Source organism: Notolabrus celidotus, chromosome 14, assembly GCF_009762535.1.
Source record: "Notolabrus celidotus isolate fNotCel1 chromosome 14, fNotCel1.pri, whole genome shotgun sequence".
In the NCBI taxonomy this organism is placed as follows: Eukaryota; Metazoa; Chordata; class Actinopteri; order Labriformes; family Labridae; genus Notolabrus; species Notolabrus celidotus.
This window is the reverse complement of record NC_048285.1, coordinates 16,732,925-16,751,624: the sequence shown is the minus strand read 5'-3', so window position 1 is coordinate 16,751,624 and position 18,700 is coordinate 16,732,925. Positions and strand designations below refer to the sequence as shown.

The following is an 18,700-nucleotide window of genomic DNA, read 5'->3' as shown; positions in this document are numbered from 1 at the left end:
ACACATTGTTTTAAGGTAGTGAAATCGAAAGAGCTTTAATTTGCTAAAACATAAACTTTTTATGTTTATTCAATGTAAATCCAAGCGGCAACCTCTGGTCTTAAAATATGAAGCTGGGGTGAATTTTATATAACTCAATATTTTAGAAGATATTAAACTTGCAGGTTTTACCCAAATAAGGACATGGCTGACTTGATTGACAGGCAGGAACCCTGTAGCTGTTAGCGTAAAGGCCTGCCTATTTACCTCACACTACCGCAGACGAAGTTTGGTTGTGTTGAAGCATTTCCAATATGGCACCCGCTGACGATTGGTTTCAAAACAGCGCTCAGGAACAGATGAGTGACGTCACGTCCATTAATTATACAGTGTATGTGTAAAACTTGCCAGTGCCACTGCAAGTTTGTGTACATACAAACCATGTCTTGCCAAAACTTTTATTTTCAGTAGTAGCTCTTCTCATGTTCTAAGCTCTCAATGGTCAGGCGGCATCATATCTAATCTTGATGTCCTATTATCTGTCCCTCTGCCTTTGTCCCTCTCTCTCTCAGAGTATGACCTGAGAGTAGACTTGTTTTGTTTTGTATCTGAGTTACTTTTATTATGATTTGGTATTATAATTATTCAACATTATAAAAGTTGATGTGATCCTCACTAGATACTTTAAAGGGAAACAAAAATCTAGCGATTTCTAATTATCAAAAAAAAAAGTACCCAGAGATATCTAGCATTTTTACAATGAACGTTCTTTGTCAGCTCCTAAATACCATTCTCATATACTCACACATGTAACCAAGGCTTAAGTGGCTTGAAAAACCCATACCTTTCACCACAGGCGCAGAAGCTGTCCACACGCGAGAGGCTGTCTCCAACACATAGGCCTGCTTTGGTGATAAATCTGAAACAAATTAGAGCAGACGACTGAGACAGTCTTTAGCAAAGGCATTATTTCATTTTGTTTGATGTCTTCTAGAAGTGACCAGCATATTTGAACCTTAAACACAACATCAGAATGTATGAGGAATTTGCTAATTACTATAGTGTAAATACTGTAATTTGAGGGCTGCAGTGCAGAAATCTCTAACTGAAGTGGCCCAGAAAGAAGCAGAAACTCAGTGTAGCAATAGCAAAAAAAACAAAAAGCAAAAAGTCAGGGTTCAATGAGGAGTTGTGCTTAATCTGAACAATGCTAATCTTCTACCATGTTTTAGCGCCCTCTGTCATAGACGTATTACCCCTATCTGCTACTAACCAGAGACAAACTGATTACAAGTGTTGGGGGAGAAGCTGGCAGGCTGTTTGTCCTCCAGGAGCTGGATCAGTCTTTGCAGCAGAGGCAGAGCCTTCTGCTGGAGCAAACTCTTGAGCTTCACAGGGTCTGTGTGCACACTGCACTGGACCAGACCATACTCTCTGTACCAAAAGTTCCCACACACCATTGCCTAAAGAAACCAGGAGAAATATGTAGCTAAGAAAAATAGCATTTTTCACCTTCTTAATGACTGTAATCATGCAATTATCCACCATGCGTTGTAATGAGTATGTTGAACACAATGTTTACATTCAGAGTTCTAAAAAATTATGATTAAAAATAGTTCAACTTGGTTCGCTTTTAGAATTTTCATTTTTATTGTGTGTGTGTGTGTGCGTGTGTGTGTGTGTGTGTGTGTGTGTGTGTGTGTGTGTGTGTGTGTGTGTGTGTGTGTGTGTGTGAGAGTGTGCGTGCGTGTGTGTGTGGTTTGACCTGAGCAGTGTCAGCACGGAGCTGATAAAGGTGTCTGGCACAGTGTAGCTCGTTAACAGCAGCCTCCATCTCTGCCTGCAGGGAGCTAAAGTGCTCCCACAATTCTTTCTGTCTCATGTCTCTGTCCTGGAGGATGGATAAAGACAGGCATTTGCAAGAAAAAGTATTAAGTTCTTATTTACATGAAAACAAAAGTGTGGGAAATTGCACCTCACAGCTCCCATTAAAGTGTAATTAATGAATCTTTCAAAGCTCCCTATAGCATTATGAGTCTAGTACATGTTGCTCTCAGAGGAGCGTGAGCAATACAAAAAACATTGTCAGGTATATGAACAAAAAAATAGACTATAAAGCCACTATTCAGACCATAGTATGGGGAGTTGAAGTCTGGTCTTGTCTATGTGTTGCCCATTTTTCTTGGTCTTGCAACAGCTGCTCCATACACACATCCACCTTCTCCAGGCCTGATATGAGCTCTGAGTGCAAAACACACTGCTGATCCAATTCCTCTTCATCACCTAAAAACACAGACAGACAGACAGACAGACAGACAGACAGACAGACAGACAGACAGACAGACACACACACACACACACACACACACACACACACAAACAAAGACATGCTGCCAACCCAAATAAAATATTGAAATAATGCAAATTACTATGCAACTGGGAGTGTGTGATAGGAGACACTGGCAGGATGCGTCTCTTTTCTGGAGAGCGGTGAAAAGAACTACAATGCGGGTAATGAGTGTAATTTTCTTCACGCTTTTCATTCTGCCAGCTTGCCAGTCAATTTTACCCAGTGTGAGGATGTGTAATACATTTGAAGGCAAGATCAGAGCCAAGTGGGAGCACTGAGCTGCTCTTCTCAGGGTCTCAGTCTGTGCTGAATCCTGCAGCTCCACAGCTGCTTCCCTCAGCTGCCTCCCTGGCCACTGCACCTGTAGCGGAGCATACACTTACATTTGGAAAATGGAAAAAGTGGCGGTCTTTTCAATTTAAGGCACAAAAGTAAAGTGAACACACATACAACACACATATAAAGTGCCACTTTGCAAGTTGCCCTCAAAAATAGAACCACAACTTCCTTTCTTTCAGTTTTACCAGCACATGAAAAGTTTCAGCAGAATTTGTTTTTAATGTGGTAGCTTCCAACATTGTTTCACTTCCTTACTCATTTCAAAATGATCAAAAGGCTCAGTCCCTTTTGAATTCTTCATTCAAAACTCTAGGGCCAAGCTGTATAATAGATTTACAACCAAAACTCCTGCTGACCTGGTAAGAGTTTGTCTCTGTGGCTTTAAAGAGACACTGATAAAGAGTTGAGTCTAGATCAGATAGGACATCTTCCTCCCGCTGCCTCTGCTGCTGCCAGTAAGTGTTTCGTGTACACACCTCTCTCTGCAGAGCCTCTACCTGGTACAAAACAGCAGCAAACAGAAGTCAGATCATCAGATTCAGTATATTCTTAGTTGATGAATTGAAGAAGTGGTATCATGGAAAGCTGGAAGTTAAACAGGAAAACAGGAATTGTGTTATGATGGAGTTTAACTCCCATCCTGTTGACTTAATTTGACCACGGAAAAGGAACAAGAAAGAGAGCTGAATAACATTTGCCCTCACAGGTGATATAAAGATGTATTGTGTTTTGTTATGGTTTTCAAAGACTTCACCACCTGTACACTGTCAGTTTGATCTCGAATAATTTGCCAGTAGGAAGCTGTGACAGGAACAATATTTTTTCTGGATGTATCCAGCCTGGCTCCAACCACTGGGGCCAACAGCCCTGTCACTGGATCAACAGTCTGAGATGCATAACGGATGGCAACAAGACCTACAGAATGGAGCAAATAATAAGATTTGAATTGAGAAATTAGAATTAAATTTCCCATTCTGTTTATTACAATTTATGAGTAGATTAGGAAAAATGTGAACATTAATCTGTACAACAACTTGTTATTTTCGTGCACCTTTTCCATCTGGGTCCTCCATGGTTCCTGCTAATAGCACCATAACCCCAGAAACATGGTCACTCTGACAGCCAAGCACAGGCACACTAAGACCAGATCCCACTGGGTCAGGGTACTCCATCCCCAGCAGAGCAGGCACACAAATATCTGAGCCGGTTAGAGGCATCTCTCCTAAATGAAGCAGCAAAGGAGGAGTAAGAAGTTTAGATTAGAAGGAGAAGTGTTCAAAAATATATTTGGTCCAGTATTCCTGCAAGTATTTGGGTTCAAAATAGTATTAGCAAGTTAGATAAGCCTTCAAAAGGCACAGTGTAGAAGTGGCTGACAGTTTTTTGCATTCACTAACCATGATTGTGTAAGGCTCTGAACAAATGCCAAAACAAACAGAAGATTGTGGCTGCACTGCCCTTCAGGTAAATCATATCAAACAAAATAAGCACATGAGCAAGCAGAGCACACATCAGCCACAGTGGAATTGCATTGAGAGCAAAATACAGGACGCATGATGCCTTACATTAAGGGATGGTTAAAAACTGATTATTATTATAGAGTCAATAGTAAGTACCTACATAATTAGATCAATGATGAGCTAGGGAGTCACACAACATAAAACGGACATGACTACGAGTATGTGGGCCATATCTTTAGCATTTGCCACAATTTGATTGCAGTGAGACTAGTATTGAACTTGTCAGGTTATGAGATGAAGCAGATCTTTAAAACATCATTGCAGATCTGAGTAGAATGGTTTAAAGCCTCTGGGAACCTAACTTGGAATATTTAAAATTCATATAGAATATCATTTGTAATATGTCATTAAGCATCACCAAATATGTGACTGAAAATAAACATCCATAAGTATGAAAAAACACTGTTCAAAAACAGCTTATTTTCCAGTTCAGAACCTAAAGAATGACAGTTGAAGAATGACAAGCTGCCATCTTCACTGGTGTGTGTGCAGACCAGGACAGCCCACACAAGCACAGTGGCGTAAAGAGCAGGTAGATATACAGCTAGCTATACAGATAGATTGCAGGCAGCACGTGATTAGCAAACAAGCTAACAGCAAAGGTGACGCAGAGAGTTCACTCAGACGTTACAAGATGGACTGAGCTGGAGCAGAGTACTTTTTTTGAACATGTGTTGGCGTGACTTAGAGTTTTCTTTTTGATTGGTTAGATATCTATTTTGGTCATAAATATCCAAGTAACCCTGCCCACTTTAACACAGTGTCAGCACATTATCAAAAACTTAACTGATAATATTTCAACAATGGAATAAAGTTAAGTTCTAATATTTCATATAGCCTAATAGCATGTACATAATAAGTATAAATAATCTTAGTTAGAAAGTTTTTGTTGATTTAGGTTTAGGGATGGGTACCGAATTCGGTACTTTTATAGGTACCGACCGAATTCCGTCGGTACTACCGAGTACCGATTCACGGAAAAACAAACGGTACCATGTTCCGGTACCTAAACGCATCCTTGTGACTGTGAGGGAGTGGAAGCGTAGACGATTTTCCATACTTTTGCCATGTAATAAAGTTTGAGACTGACCGGATGGACGTCTCTGCTCTCTGCTCTCTGCACCTGCGCGAGAGCACGCCAAACGGAGCCTGCAGCTGACGGGCGCACGCACTCACCGCGAGGCAGAACTGCAGAAGGATTAATAAATTGAGACGGTCTGTCTCACTCCGACTACCTGCCCTGTTTTTAACCGTTCCTGTGTGCGTGAATGCCCAACAAGTAAGTTGTGTGTCTTGTTATTATAAAGAGACGGAGAACTGACCTTTCCCCATCCGCAGGCATTCACGTGTGTTAATTGATAAACTCCTGAAAGAGCAATTAGACGCCACGAGCAAGTGTCAGCTAATATATCTAATCACCTATATAATCCTGTTTCTGTTCATTTCATGTTTAATGAAATAAATATGTTAAATTTTAAAAAAAATGAGATTTTATTATTTAACAAATTAAGATTTATTACCACATAAACACACAAAAGTACCGAAAATTGGTACTGTTCCCAGGTACCGGGTATCGGTACCGTATCGGTTCAAATGTGAAAGGTACCCATCCCTATTTGGGTTACCTGAGCCTTTATTGGCTTCATCATCATTTATGTCAGAGATATTGAGGCTTTAACAGTTTTGTAAATGATAAATGGACTTGTACTTATATAGCGCCTTTCTAGTCTTTCACTCAAAGCGCTTTTATATTACTTGCCACATTCACCTATTCACTCACTGATGGAAGAGGCTGCTATTTAGTGAGGGACCATCAGTATTAGCTAATATCATTCATACATATTCATACACCGCTAAACAACAGCGGGAGCAATTTGGGGTTCAGTGTCTTGCTCAAGAACACTTTCGGCATGTGACTGCCAGAGCTGGGATCGAACCGCCAACCTTCTGATTGATAGACAACTGATCACAGCCACAGCCGCCCCCTTTGTGTTTCCTTCGTCATAGAATACGAATATGTGCTGTTATAATGCGGAACAAGCAAGTCCCATGGTTTATATTTACACTATATACTATAGAGAGAGCAAGAGACACACAAATACACACACACACGATGCCATCAACTCCTCTGTTGTTTTCAGTAGAGGGCACTTCTGAACAAAACTTGAGGAGCAAAAGTCATCAGAAACACAGTGTATTTTTTAATATTCACCTTCAAAAGTAGCAAAATACTTAAGCAGGGGCTTCTTTTTGTATGCCACAATATGACGTGCAAAGATGAAACAGATTAGCAGATTATTACATAGCTTTTTAAGTTGTGTTTTGGGGCATTTTTGCCTTAATTGGATAGGAAAGATGGAGAGAGACAGGAAATGTGGAGGAGAGAGTGTAGGAGGCATTGAGCAGATGGTAGAGGCCCGGAGTCGAACCTGCAACCGCTGCAACAAAGACTATAGCCTCTGTATATGGGGCGCATGCTTAAACCGCTAAGTCAACGGCACCCCAATAAGCAGATTTATGGTCTAGAGGCAATTAAATTTGAAAGCCAAGAAAAACAGTGATATCTTATTTTAAGAGAGCATCTTCATTCTTCACAAAAAAATGGAAAAAGATTAAAGAAAGTGAAGGACAGATATATGCCAGAAAAAGAAGAGCTTTTCCCAAAACAAAGTAAGAGTCGGGAAGGAACTCATCAGCACTGTGTGCAAAAGAAAGATGAATTGAAAAGTGTAATTCTCTCACCTAGAGCCCCTCCATCTTGCTGGAAACCCATGGCCCAGTCTTGTAGGATTTCTAACCTGGTCAGCAGCTGCAGTTGACAGTGCAGGCTCTTTTTCCAGGCCTGCTGGAGCTCCTTAGTTGCAGCGAGAAGGTGATCTGGTCGACTACTCCCTCTCTCAATGCTCTGATACTGCTGCAACGTGGGGTCTGATCCCCACTCTTCAGTTACTGGCTTCAGGAGAGCCAACACTTTGAACATAGATGCCAGGATCTACATGAGGAAAGTATTTTATAGGTCAAATCTGTCTCATACAGAAGAGTGAAGTAGCAGAGTCGTAAAACTTTGTTCTTGTTATTTCAGAGGGGTTGTGGATTTCTTTTTTTTAGCATTTACTCTAGCATTTACTTTTCTGGCAGCTCTTTATTTTTATTCTTTTTATTATTTTAACAAAGCCGTTTTCAATCAAGATAGATAGGATAACATTTTATAAAACTCCTTGGTTTATCCACCTCTGCATATGAGAAAATACTAATTCAACATGAGAGGAATAATCAAAATTATGTTTCACATGACAGACAAAAGACGAACATTACTGCCAAAAGGCATCCAGTAGCAACGTGTAAACATGGTTTTGGTACCATCAGGATAAATCTATACATACATGGATGAAAGTTCACAAGCTAACAACAAAACCAAAAAAGTAGACCACATCACTCCAGTTCTTAGATCCCTACACTGGCTTCCTGTCTGTTAGAGAATAGACTTTAAAATCCTGCTGATGGTTTATAAAGCATTGAATGGTTTAGGCCCAAAATACATTGCTGATCTGCTACTACTTTATGAACCACCTCGACCTCTGAGGTCATCAGGTACTGGTCTGCTTTCAGTCCCTAGAGTCAGAACGAAACATGGTGAAGCAGCGTTTAGTCATTATGCACCACATATCTGGAACAAACTCCCTGAAAGATGTAGGTCTGCTCCAACTCTAATATTCCTTTTCTTTTCTGTTTTATTATATTTGTCATTTGAATTATGTTCTTTTATGCCTGTCTGAATGTTTCCAATGCTTTTAATGTTTTAATGTAAAGCACATTGAGTTGCCCTCGTGTATGAAATGTGCTATGCAAATAAAGCTGCCTTGTCTTGCCTTGCCTTGCCTAACAAAGAAGATTCAGATAAGGTAGACTTTCTCCATCAAACTAACACTGGAATTAGTGATGTTAATAATTTCCAGTATGCAGTTCTAAAAGGGCTTTTTTTTTTCCTTTGATACTTGAAGTCCATTTCCGAGCCCATGCTTCTTACTTCTGCATGTGAAAGCATCAATACTTGATTCTCCTTGCTACAATCTACTGTTGATTGTCTATCTTTATCCAGCTCTGTAGACCTGTGAGCTGGCTTATCAGTGAGTGGGATGAGACACACTATGGGCTCAGTATGTCTCATGTTTAGAGTCAGAGCAGCAGCCATTATTCAAGAGACCTCATCAGACCCCCTTCAACCACACACCTATGCCTTTGATTTTGGTGTCTTTTTTAAAGGAAAACACCCATGGTGCACATTTCAATCACCCACACACAACATAGCTGACTTTACAGATTCTTCACACTTTATGATTTCTTTATGTTTGAAAAACAACAACCTAGATCTATTTTATAATTATATTTATGCACGTTATGATTTAGAATCAAGCACCTTGCTGTCTAGAAGTGCTTGGTACCCTCCTGCATTAGGTATAGGCATCCCGGCTCGTATGCTGGCCCCTCCTACCCTTGCAATTCGCCCACTCAGTGGTTCGATGAAAAAATCGCCCAACAGAACTCCCCCTACTGGCAGCACAGCTCCTGAAAACATGCAGAACAAAATGAACACTCTCACAGTTTAATAACCTGCACATCAGTTGTGCAAAAGAATCCCCGGTAGCACCAACCTGTTACCGTGTCTAGACTAACTCCAACAGTGAGCATAAGATTTCCCGTCCTGGAGTCCAGCATGGGACAGCCAATCTGTATGGGTTGCTTCAGGCGGGTGAGTGGACAGACATACACCCCTCCCAGTGGGTAGACGAGTCCAGACTGGGGATGGATGGTTACAGCCAGAATTGGTACTGGGACTCCTGTGTCTGGGTCTGCCATGGAAGCGCCCAGCTGTAGTCTCTGGCCTGGTCTGAGTCCTCGGAGCCGAACACTGGGCAGAGGCTGGTCTGAGTGTCGGGAGGTTGGGTAAGGAATGAAAGGAAGGAGGGGACTGTCCCACTGTCCTATGTCTCCTGAGTGTGACAATAGCCTAGGTTAGTCCTTCAAAATAGTGTTCACCACTGGAAACTTTACACTTATACTACAACTCTCTATAAGCCTTAGCCTATTTTTGCTCATTCTCAATTTTCCATTATTGTTTTTTTTTTTCATTCCTTTCAAACCTATTTACAAGACGCACATATGACATGATAGGTCTATTGTTATCTAGTGTGCACAATTTACTCATGCTCATGGCCTTAGGACAAAAATGGCCCCTTTGAAATTAGAGCAAAAGCACATTTTTTATGCCGTAATTACAACAGCATAAAAAAAAGTTTACACATTGACATGAACAACACCAAGGGAACTACAATTTAGATTTTTACATTTGACCACCAGCTGGTGCCATTTTCTGTTTTCAATCTTTTTGCCAAATCTGCTTTGCATCTAGTTCTTGTCTAACCCTGTCAGAATTGTATTTACCCTAACCACCTGCTAACCATACATTAACCCATACTTAGTACACACTGAAGCCTGTGCTCTCTAAAAGGAAGATTTTCTAGTGCACTTAAAGGTATTCACCTTTGAGTATTCACTTGAACCTGTGTTCTTTTAAAAAGTGTCTCCTTAAAGTATTCATCTTTGAGTGTGACATTCCAAGTTTACATCCAACTATGCCCTTTTAAGCACACTTATAAGTATATACTTGAATGTGTTCTCTCAGAAACTTTAAAGTATTGACTTCTATGTGCACATACAGCTGTGCTCTGTGAGTGCACTTGAAGGTGTGCAATTTGAAGTATGATTTAAAAGTGCGCACTTCAAAGTGTTCAAATCCAAATGCACAAAAAAATACATATTAAAGTTAGGTTGTGGGACATTTTGCTGTTCTGTGTTCAATGAATGCAAAAAAAAGCCACAAGAGGTTAATGTTAACATTGTAAAAGTGCACTTTAAAGTGTGCATTTAAAAGGTGTTGCTGTATTTACATGAATAACTATATGTATTTTATGGTGACTCAAAAGAAAAGGAAGAACTCTCTTACTGATAGGGAAATTTGTCATGCTAGTGTGACTGTTGTAATTTGGTATCCATGACTGAATACCTTATCCTCAGCCAAAATTGTGGTCAGTCAACCCTCAAACCCCTCCAGCACCCTTCATGTTACCTGTACATGAGTCAGTTGTAAGCACTAAAGTAGAGCTTGCTGGATCATATCCAACGTTGCCATCTATCGGCATGACCCTTCCAGTCTGTTGGTGGAGAAAGAAATCAGGTGGCACTGCCATGGTGTGGCTGCTGTTCAACAGCATGTGGCTATGAGCGTTCGGCCTTATGAGGCCGGTGACTGAATCACAATGAAGAGCTTGACAGGCACGGAGAGACCCATCACTACCTGGATTGAGGAAGAGGCAGAGGGGGATAAGAGGGATCATCACAATATGATTTTTCCAACTCTAACGTGTGCAGTCAAATTCCCTGTGGACAGCTTTTTATGGTGGGCATTGGAGAGGTCTAAAAGTATAGGCTTAGTTTAAAATGGTGTTTCTTAACTCTACCATAGAATACTATCTTTACTTTAATGGCCTTCATTCCATTTTATGAGACACTAACACACTGAAAATGTGCAACTGACCTCAATCTAAGTTGTCATTTGCTGTGGATTTCCAATTATTTTTGTCTAGCTCTTGCAGAAATAAAGTTCAGACTGTGGAAATGCACACAAACAGAAATGAATTTAAGGACCTGGTGTATGGTTATTTTGAAAAAGTTATTGTATCTGAATGTATCTGAATGTATCCAGAATAGAAAGTTTCCTTTAAGTATTTAACAAATCTTAATTTAAATCATGTTCTAGATTTTTTTTATCCTTACTAAAACTATATCAAGGGCATATTTAAAGCAGTAGATGGTGCTGTTTCTCTAAGATTCAGACACATAGTCTTGAGAGGGAATTTTACTATAAGTAATAATCTAGAGTGTTGGACTTACCAAATATATGGTTTTTGGTCAGAACAGTTCCAGTGTCAGGACAGAGCAGCTTTGCCCCTGTACCCTCACCCAACAGCCCCCAGGCACCCTGACGCTGACACTCTGCTGATGTTAGCTCTCCCATCTCATCTACCAGGGATGTCAGCCTCTGGAACAAACTGAAGATGGGAAACAATGGATTGTAAATGAAGGGAGATCTACTTAGATCTTTTTGTTATTTGTGACACTTTCAAAGGAGATATGCAAGCTTTACTTTTGTTGGTGTAATCCACACGGTGGCTGCTTGTTGTTATGAACCTTGGCCAGTAGTCTGGTGCACTCTCTAAGCTGAGTTGTGAACACACTGTAGACCCTCTGCTGGGCCTGCTGCTCCCGCCTCAAAACCTGTGGAATAAACAAAACAGACCCAATGTAATGGGCAATATTTGCTAAATAACAGAAAGATCAAGAGCATAAAAAACAACTAGACTAATCAACATAATATATATTCTGATTTTATTATTATTATTATTAGTTTTTCAATCACATTTGAAACTGAGAATCATAAAACACAAAACCCATTTTCTTATTTATATGTTTTTGAGTGTTTGTTGTCTTCTTTTAAATCTTTTTTATTTATTGTCTTTTTTCACCTTTTCCAAAACGATCGATCAAATAATATCACAAATTATTAGCCAATAAAACATACAGCTAGTCACAGCCAAAGAGAGATTGTAGTCTCTTTAAAAGCTGTTAATCAAACAAATTGAAGGATTATTCCTGATTTCTACAAAGGAATAATGGTGATGTAAAGATGAGATGTAACATAATGTCAACCTGCTGCTGACTATCAAGCAGTGTTGCCAGCTGCGAGGCCAGAGCCTTTCGTCGCACCACCTCCCTCTCCATCTCCCTCCTGACGCCGTCATATCCCTCTCCCGTCCTCTCCATCAGGCATGGGTGGAGCAGCTGCAGTTTCCCAAGCACTCCATGGTGTAGCTCCTTCACCTGGACACACACAGACACTTACATATATGTCACAGAATCTTAATCAAAGTAGTAGAAATCAGACCACACACCTTACTCCACCCAAACTGAGCCAGTTAGAATACAACTACTACTAGTGAAGGCAAGTTTGTGGGGTGCAAGATTTGCTTTTTTCTTCTTACATTGTTGTCACCTGAGCTGTCCTAAGGGCTATAACAACAAACTCTCTCTTCCTATGCTGTTGTCAGAGACTCACTAGGACAAACAGAAAGGATGCAAGAGAAACAGTTGTGTCTTTGACACTAAAGCAAACCGGGGGTAAAAATCCTCATCAAAGATGAAACAGATGCATGAAGGTGGGAGAGCTGGTTTATAAAGCACATCTGCTGCAGGTAGGTTACCAAGCTAACACTGTGTCCCTCAAATAATAACTCTGTCACAGGAATGCATCACTTTTTTCTTTAAAGTCTTAAAAGACGCACAGCAGGGGAAAACTTGGATCCTTCTTGTCTGGCGGTCCGCCACTAAAGTTTTCGTCTTGACGAACATTTATCGTCATAATTTGACTAACGAAATTAACACTGGAAAAGCATCTTACTCAGCTGGAAGATCAGTAAGAAAGCCGGGTAAGAATAATTCCTAAATCGTAGTTTGTGTGTTGGATAAGGGGGACAAATATTTTCATATAGTATTTGCTTATTTTATATTAAAACATTAAAACTGCATTTAAATTAGAATCAAGGACCTCAGTGGTGAGCTGTCCCAGCCGTGTGGTGACAGACAGACTCTGTTTGAGAAGGAGGCTGTAGAATACGTTGCTGCTGAATGCCTCCAGATCCACCTGATGTTCATAATCCCAGAACTCTTCCATGGTGTCGGCAGACACTGCTATCAGGAGAGTAACATAGAGGCAGATGGAGAGATCAGTCACATTATAAGTCTGTAACCTGCTGTACTGTACGACTTCCAGGTCGTAAGTTGTATAAATACAGGGCACCTGACAATCGTTTTTTTTTGCAACATTTAGACTACAGCTAAGTTAGCATTCACAGAAACAAGATTAAGTTAGCTTTAGTCACATTAGCAGAAGTGAGTATTAAGCTAGAGATTTGTTATGAGCTAACATCATGTGACTAAAAATTCAAGCCTTTCCTACTGTATGGTGTAAAACCACCATACACTAACTACTATCACCTTCTTGCCTAAGGAGCTATTTAGTTAGTGGCTGGTTATGAGCCTGTCACCTGTGACATAAAGTCTACTCATAATGGCCTAGTGTGAATATGGCCATTTGCCAGTCTATATCCATGTTTTGGAACGGCCACTATGTTGTTGTTGTTGTTGTTGGTGGTGGTGGTGGTTGTGTTGGCGGTGGTGGTGGTGTCAGGTTTTTTTGGTGTGTGATGTAGATACATCAGTGGCTTTAATACACTCGTAAATCATATTGTTTCAACATCAAATTACTTTTCTTTAATTCCTGCCCTGGCCATTTTTCTTATGCATTTAATACAGAACCTAGCATACATGGTCATCTTTCATAATTTGTTATGTTCTTGTGTGTAAAATTAAAAAAAAAAATGTGACCATATTAAAAAGTTAAACAAATGACACCATGTGGTAAGATTAAGCATTATTAAGGTGACAACTGCCTTCCTAAAATGTTATCCTAGGATTATGTAATTCCGGGTAATTTCCTGGGTCCCATGACATTTAAACTGTTGTCATTTTTACTGTTAGTAACTGCACGTGATATCAGGTGGATGACAGCAGCCTTTTCAGTCGTATTTGGTTGGGTGGGAATAACGCCCAGAGGTTAGAGTCAGTGTTACATAATAAGAAACCAGCGTCTTCAAAGACCAACAAAGAGTCGGCAGGGTGTTTCTGTGAATACGTTTATGGCAAAGGTTAGTTGGCCTTTAGGCTTTCAAATGAATAAGCTTAGTTGGTAGTGTGTGTGTGTGTGTGTGTGTGTGTGTGTGTGTGTGTGTGTGTGTGTGTGTGTGTGTGTGTGTGTGTGTGTGTGTGTGTGTGTGTGTGTGTGTCTGTGTGTGTGTGAGTGTGTGTGTGTGTGTACAAGTTTGCACCTGGCTGAATGGTGTCTTGTGTCATTCTAGCTTGTTGGTTTCGGTGAATCTTCCTGAGTGAGACCACTCTCGAACCTTTTGATGAGTAGTCGTCCATGTGATAAGCTGACTGCAATGAGCGATATCGTGCTCTGATTGGCTTCTTCTCAGGCCATCCATATTCCTGGAACAGGATCTACACATGGGATGGATTGATTCATTCTTAGATAGATTTTTAATGTGCTGGTATGAGTTTGTGTGTGTACTAACCAGAAGTGTAACACATATGCAGAGGATGACAACAGCTCCAAAAAGCAGTCCTCCTGTCACCAGCCATTCTGGCCTGAGTAACAGGTTGCGTTGTCTACTGATTCCCATCCTGGTCACATGACGGGGGAGCGTGGCGAAGAAGGTGCCTGGCTCATAGCACTGGCCCCCTGCTGGCATCACCCGCACATACTGAGTAGGAAAAAAAAAAAGTGTAAGTCTAATACTGGTTCAATACATTTACAGTATCTCACTAAAGTGAATACACCCCTCAAATTTCTGCACATATTGAATTGTTTTCATGGGACAACACTGAAGAAATTACACTTTGTTACAATGTAAAGTAGTCAGTGTACAGCTTGTATAACAGTGTAAAATTACTGTCCCCTCAAAATAACTCAACACACAGTCATTAATGTCTAAACCACCGGCAACAAAGTGAGTACACCCCTAAGTGAAAATGTCCATATTGGGCCCAAAGTATCAATATTTTTTGTGGCCACCATTATTTTCCAGCACTGTGTTAACCCTCTTGAGCATGGAGTTCACCAGAGCTTCACAGGTTGCCACTGGAATCCTCTTCCACTCCTCCATGACGACATCACAGAGCTAGTGGATGTTAGAGACCTTGCACTCCTCCACCTTTCGTCTGAGGATGCCCCACAGATGCTCAATCGGGTTTAGGTCTGGAGACATGCTTGCCCACTCCATCACCTTTACCCTCAGCTTCTTTAGCAAGGCAGTGGCTGTCTTGGAGGTGTGTTTGGGGTCGTTATCATGTTGGAATACTGCCCTGTGGCCCAGTTTTTGAAGGGAGGGGATCAAGCTCTGCTTCAGTATGTCACAGTACATGTTGGCATTCATGGTTCCCTCAATGAACTGTAGCTCCCCAGTGCCGGCAGCACTCATGCCGCCCCAGACCATGACACTCCCAACCACCATGCTTGACTGTAGGCAAGACACACTTTTCTTTGTACTCCTCACCTGGTTGCCACCACACACGCTTAACACCATCTAAACCCAATTCGTTTATCTTGGTCTCATCAGACCACAAGACATGGTTCCAGTAATCCATGTCCTTAGTCTGCTGTCTTTAGCAAACTGTTTGTGGGTTTCTTGTGCATCAGCTTTAGAAGAAATGTAAGGGGTGTACTCACTTTTGTGAGATACTGTATGTAAGAAATAGTATTTTTTTAATGCTTTTATCAATCAAAACGTAGTTACCATGTGTCTGTGCGGATGGCTGCTAAGTGTAAAAACATAAACTCCAGTCTGGGTAAAGACCACTGAGAAGAAACTGGGGGGAGTCCAGGACAGAGTCAGCTCTTCTCCGAGCTTTCTGAACATTCCCCAGTCAAAGTCACTGTTTGTGTTGTACAAGTTGTCACTGGAAGACAAGGAGATAAGGAATTGAAAGAAGGCAAATCTGGGTAAAAAAATACACAGAAGATGAACAAGCATTAAACTTACAGATCATAAAGAGGGTAATGATGTGTGTTGACAGTGAAGAGCAAAACGTCACCCAGAATCAGACATGTAGTGGGAGTCAGAATTTCAGTTACACTTCTTTCTCTCATGCCTCCTCCATTTCCTCCCTTGTCACCTTTCCTGCTGCTGAAATTATCTTCTCTTTCATGACTTATATTTTCATCATCACTGAAATCCCAGGTAATGGCAGAATCACTTTCTAGAAAACAGAAGCACAGGAATTTTCTGCATTGAATTCACTTTTGTTCTTAGATTGTGTGTAAGAAATGTGTGCATCAATCAACTGTGAGGTCAACCATTAGTTCATGAACTACTATTACGAAACCTCCAGCTTGGCAGGTCATCCTACACTATCCTACTCTGTCCTGGTTGACAGATTGCCTTCATGGCGGACTTCATTTCATAGAATTTGCCCATCTTTATTTTCAATTCTACTCACAAAATGAATATCATGCTGTGTTGAGAAGACTTGATACAAGCAATTGAGACTATAAAATTATTATTTTTCTTTCTTTAGGTAATAAGTAGAGTGACATGTAGGCCAGCCATCTGATTGACTTCTACATTTGTTGTGCAACTCCCTGCTAGCCATTGGAGCGAGGGTTTGCAATGGCTTTGATTTTGAATCCCAAACATTGCATTCAGTTATTCTATAGCATATTATATTTTAGTATTTTAATGAGCAAAAAGATAGTTTTGGTATGACAAACCAGCTGAGCTTTGATTGACAGGAAACAGCTTCTGAAGCTCCTTTGGGAGGCCACTGAGTAGGCCTAGAAACCCAGCCTCTGCAGAGGAGAAAGTGAATGACAGACAGAACACTCTGAGAGTGGAAGGGCTAGAAAGACCTTGACTTTGTGTGTTGTGACTGATTTGTGTCTCTTACCAGTTGTCTTAACAATATAGACAGGACGTGAAGAGTTGTGTTTGCTGTTGCACTGAAGGGTCCCCTGGTAATCCCACTGTTTAAATAGCATCTCCAGCACACTGCCCGAGACGGCTGAGACCTGCAAACATACAATGTAACAGTTGTTGGTGTAGTTGAGAAAGGAAAAAACGTCGGGTTAGCTAGCAGGAGCTTCAAGATTGTCATGAGTTGATGTTTAGTCTTGTTTTTTCCTTGTGTTTCATGCCTTGATTCCTCCCCGTCCTTATTCCTTGATAAGTTATCCTTTGTCTTCCTTGTGTTTGGTGATCCATGTCTTTTGTTGTAGTCCCTTGTGTATTTTCTTGTGTTTCTTTGTTTAGTCTTGTTTCCTGTTTTATTTTGTAGTTTGTGATCCCTGTGTCTCCAATTTAGTTTTAATTCCTGTCCTTGTGTGTTTCCCTCCTTTTTGATTTATCTGATTTGTTTCGCCTGTGTCCTGTGTTCCACACCTGCATTAATTACTCTGTGTATTTAGTTGCTCTGTTTCCCTTGTCCTTTGTTGGATCTTTGTCTTTCTTGTGTTCTGTGTGTAAGTCTTCCTTGTGTTCCCCGTGTTATTTTGGACTTTTTTTGTTTTAGTTTGTTAGACATTTCAGTAGTTTTGTTTGTTTATTAAAACCTTTTTATTTTAATATGCGCACTTGGGCCCTTCTGCAGTTTTCCCCCAACGAGAAAAAGTTAGCTAGGTAGCTCAGAGATTTGTTCTATCTACAGTATAATATCTTCCATAAAATGCCAGATCTCAACGGCTTTGCAGTAGATCCACCTCTAATTCGTGAGCATTAAAACCAGTGCATAACCTGTGTTAACCTTGTTTCCTAGCAGAGTTTGAATCCCATGCTATGGTCGCGTAGGACATTTACAGGAACAAACCAGTATTGAAAACATTCTCAAAACTCTGTCTAACATAAGAGGAGAAAATATTGTAACAATAAGGACTCAATCATACACATGCATTTAGCATCATCATTCCCCTGGCTAGTCTGTTTTGCCTTTATAGGTCATATATTGGCATATATATTACATGGAAAATGTTTCACAACCAGTGCAAACCCTTTGTGGTTGATTAGATGTATTATACAGATAATAATTTATTATTTTAACCCAACCCATGTTGCCTGTCTTCTATAGGCTTATGGGTGCAAATGTACAAAAGTACCCTTGTGGATCTTGTTAGAGGGCAGTAACGAGTGCTCTGTGCAGTCATGTGAGTAGAAGGACTTGTTGCGGTATGAACATCATTAGTAGAACACTTCTCACATGCCGTAACTTCTTAAATACAGTGGGTTTTAAATATATTTACTTTATTTATTGTGTCCTTTTGTGCTTGCATACACCTTGGTAAGTGTTATTTGGTTTATACAACTCTGCCGTTTGCTCACCTGACTGTCATAGCTCAACACCAACTCCATTTCCCTGTTAGACTGGCATCGGAGCTGCAGCTGTGTAGCTGGTCTTGTACTGCATAGGCCTCCACATGCAGCTCTTACAGGAGGCTCTCTGCAGATGCAAAGACCCAGCTCTCCATCATACCCTCTGTGGTCCTCTGCAGATTGACATACCTGCAGGAAAATAACCAGTACAAAGCTAAGAATGGGTTTCATTTTTATATACTTTTCAAAAAAAAGTCTCAGTGTGTTTATTTAAGTAAAAATACTCTATAAACCTGTTGCATTCTCATACTATGCTAGGGTTGAGTGTTTAACTAGGTGGAAGGTCATTTGTACCAAAGGAGGACAGAGACAAAAATAAACACAGCACGGGAAGAAGACTGAAGTCCTATCTAATATACGGTCAAAGGAAGCCCTTCATAGTTAAACATTAAGTGTGACTGATACAAGTCTGTACT

General features: G+C 40.6%; 1 protein-coding gene across 1 annotated transcript in view; it reads right to left on the bottom strand.

Annotated features, from left to right (window-relative positions):
- Positions 1–18,334, bottom strand: part of si:dkey-103g5.4 — a 33,834-nt gene extending 15,500 nt beyond the window's left edge. Inside the window, exons 1-23 of the mRNA XM_034700337.1 lie at positions 18,234–18,334; positions 16,810–16,930; positions 16,634–16,711; positions 15,906–16,122; positions 15,660–15,822; positions 14,439–14,627; positions 14,190–14,364; positions 12,851–12,993; positions 11,956–12,126; positions 11,393–11,523; positions 11,140–11,297; positions 10,316–10,543; positions 8,841–9,179; positions 8,606–8,754; positions 6,931–7,180; positions 3,720–3,890; positions 3,426–3,583; positions 3,025–3,165; positions 2,549–2,690; positions 2,111–2,262; positions 1,745–1,870; positions 1,253–1,442; positions 824–898 (exon numbers count right to left, since the gene is read on the bottom strand). Coding sequence (XP_034556228.1) covers positions 824–898; positions 1,253–1,442; positions 1,745–1,870; positions 2,111–2,262; positions 2,549–2,690; positions 3,025–3,165; positions 3,426–3,583; positions 3,720–3,890; positions 6,931–7,180; positions 8,606–8,754; positions 8,841–9,179; positions 10,316–10,543; positions 11,140–11,297; positions 11,393–11,523; positions 11,956–12,126; positions 12,851–12,993; positions 14,190–14,364; positions 14,439–14,627; positions 15,660–15,822; positions 15,906–16,122; positions 16,634–16,711; positions 16,810–16,930; positions 18,234–18,263 — 3,697 coding nt within the window. The 5' untranslated portion in view covers positions 18,264–18,334. The remainder of the gene's footprint in view (positions 1–823; positions 899–1,252; positions 1,443–1,744; positions 1,871–2,110; positions 2,263–2,548; positions 2,691–3,024; positions 3,166–3,425; positions 3,584–3,719; positions 3,891–6,930; positions 7,181–8,605; positions 8,755–8,840; positions 9,180–10,315; positions 10,544–11,139; positions 11,298–11,392; positions 11,524–11,955; positions 12,127–12,850; positions 12,994–14,189; positions 14,365–14,438; positions 14,628–15,659; positions 15,823–15,905; positions 16,123–16,633; positions 16,712–16,809; positions 16,931–18,233) is intronic.
- Positions 18,335–18,700: the final 366 nt, after the last annotated feature.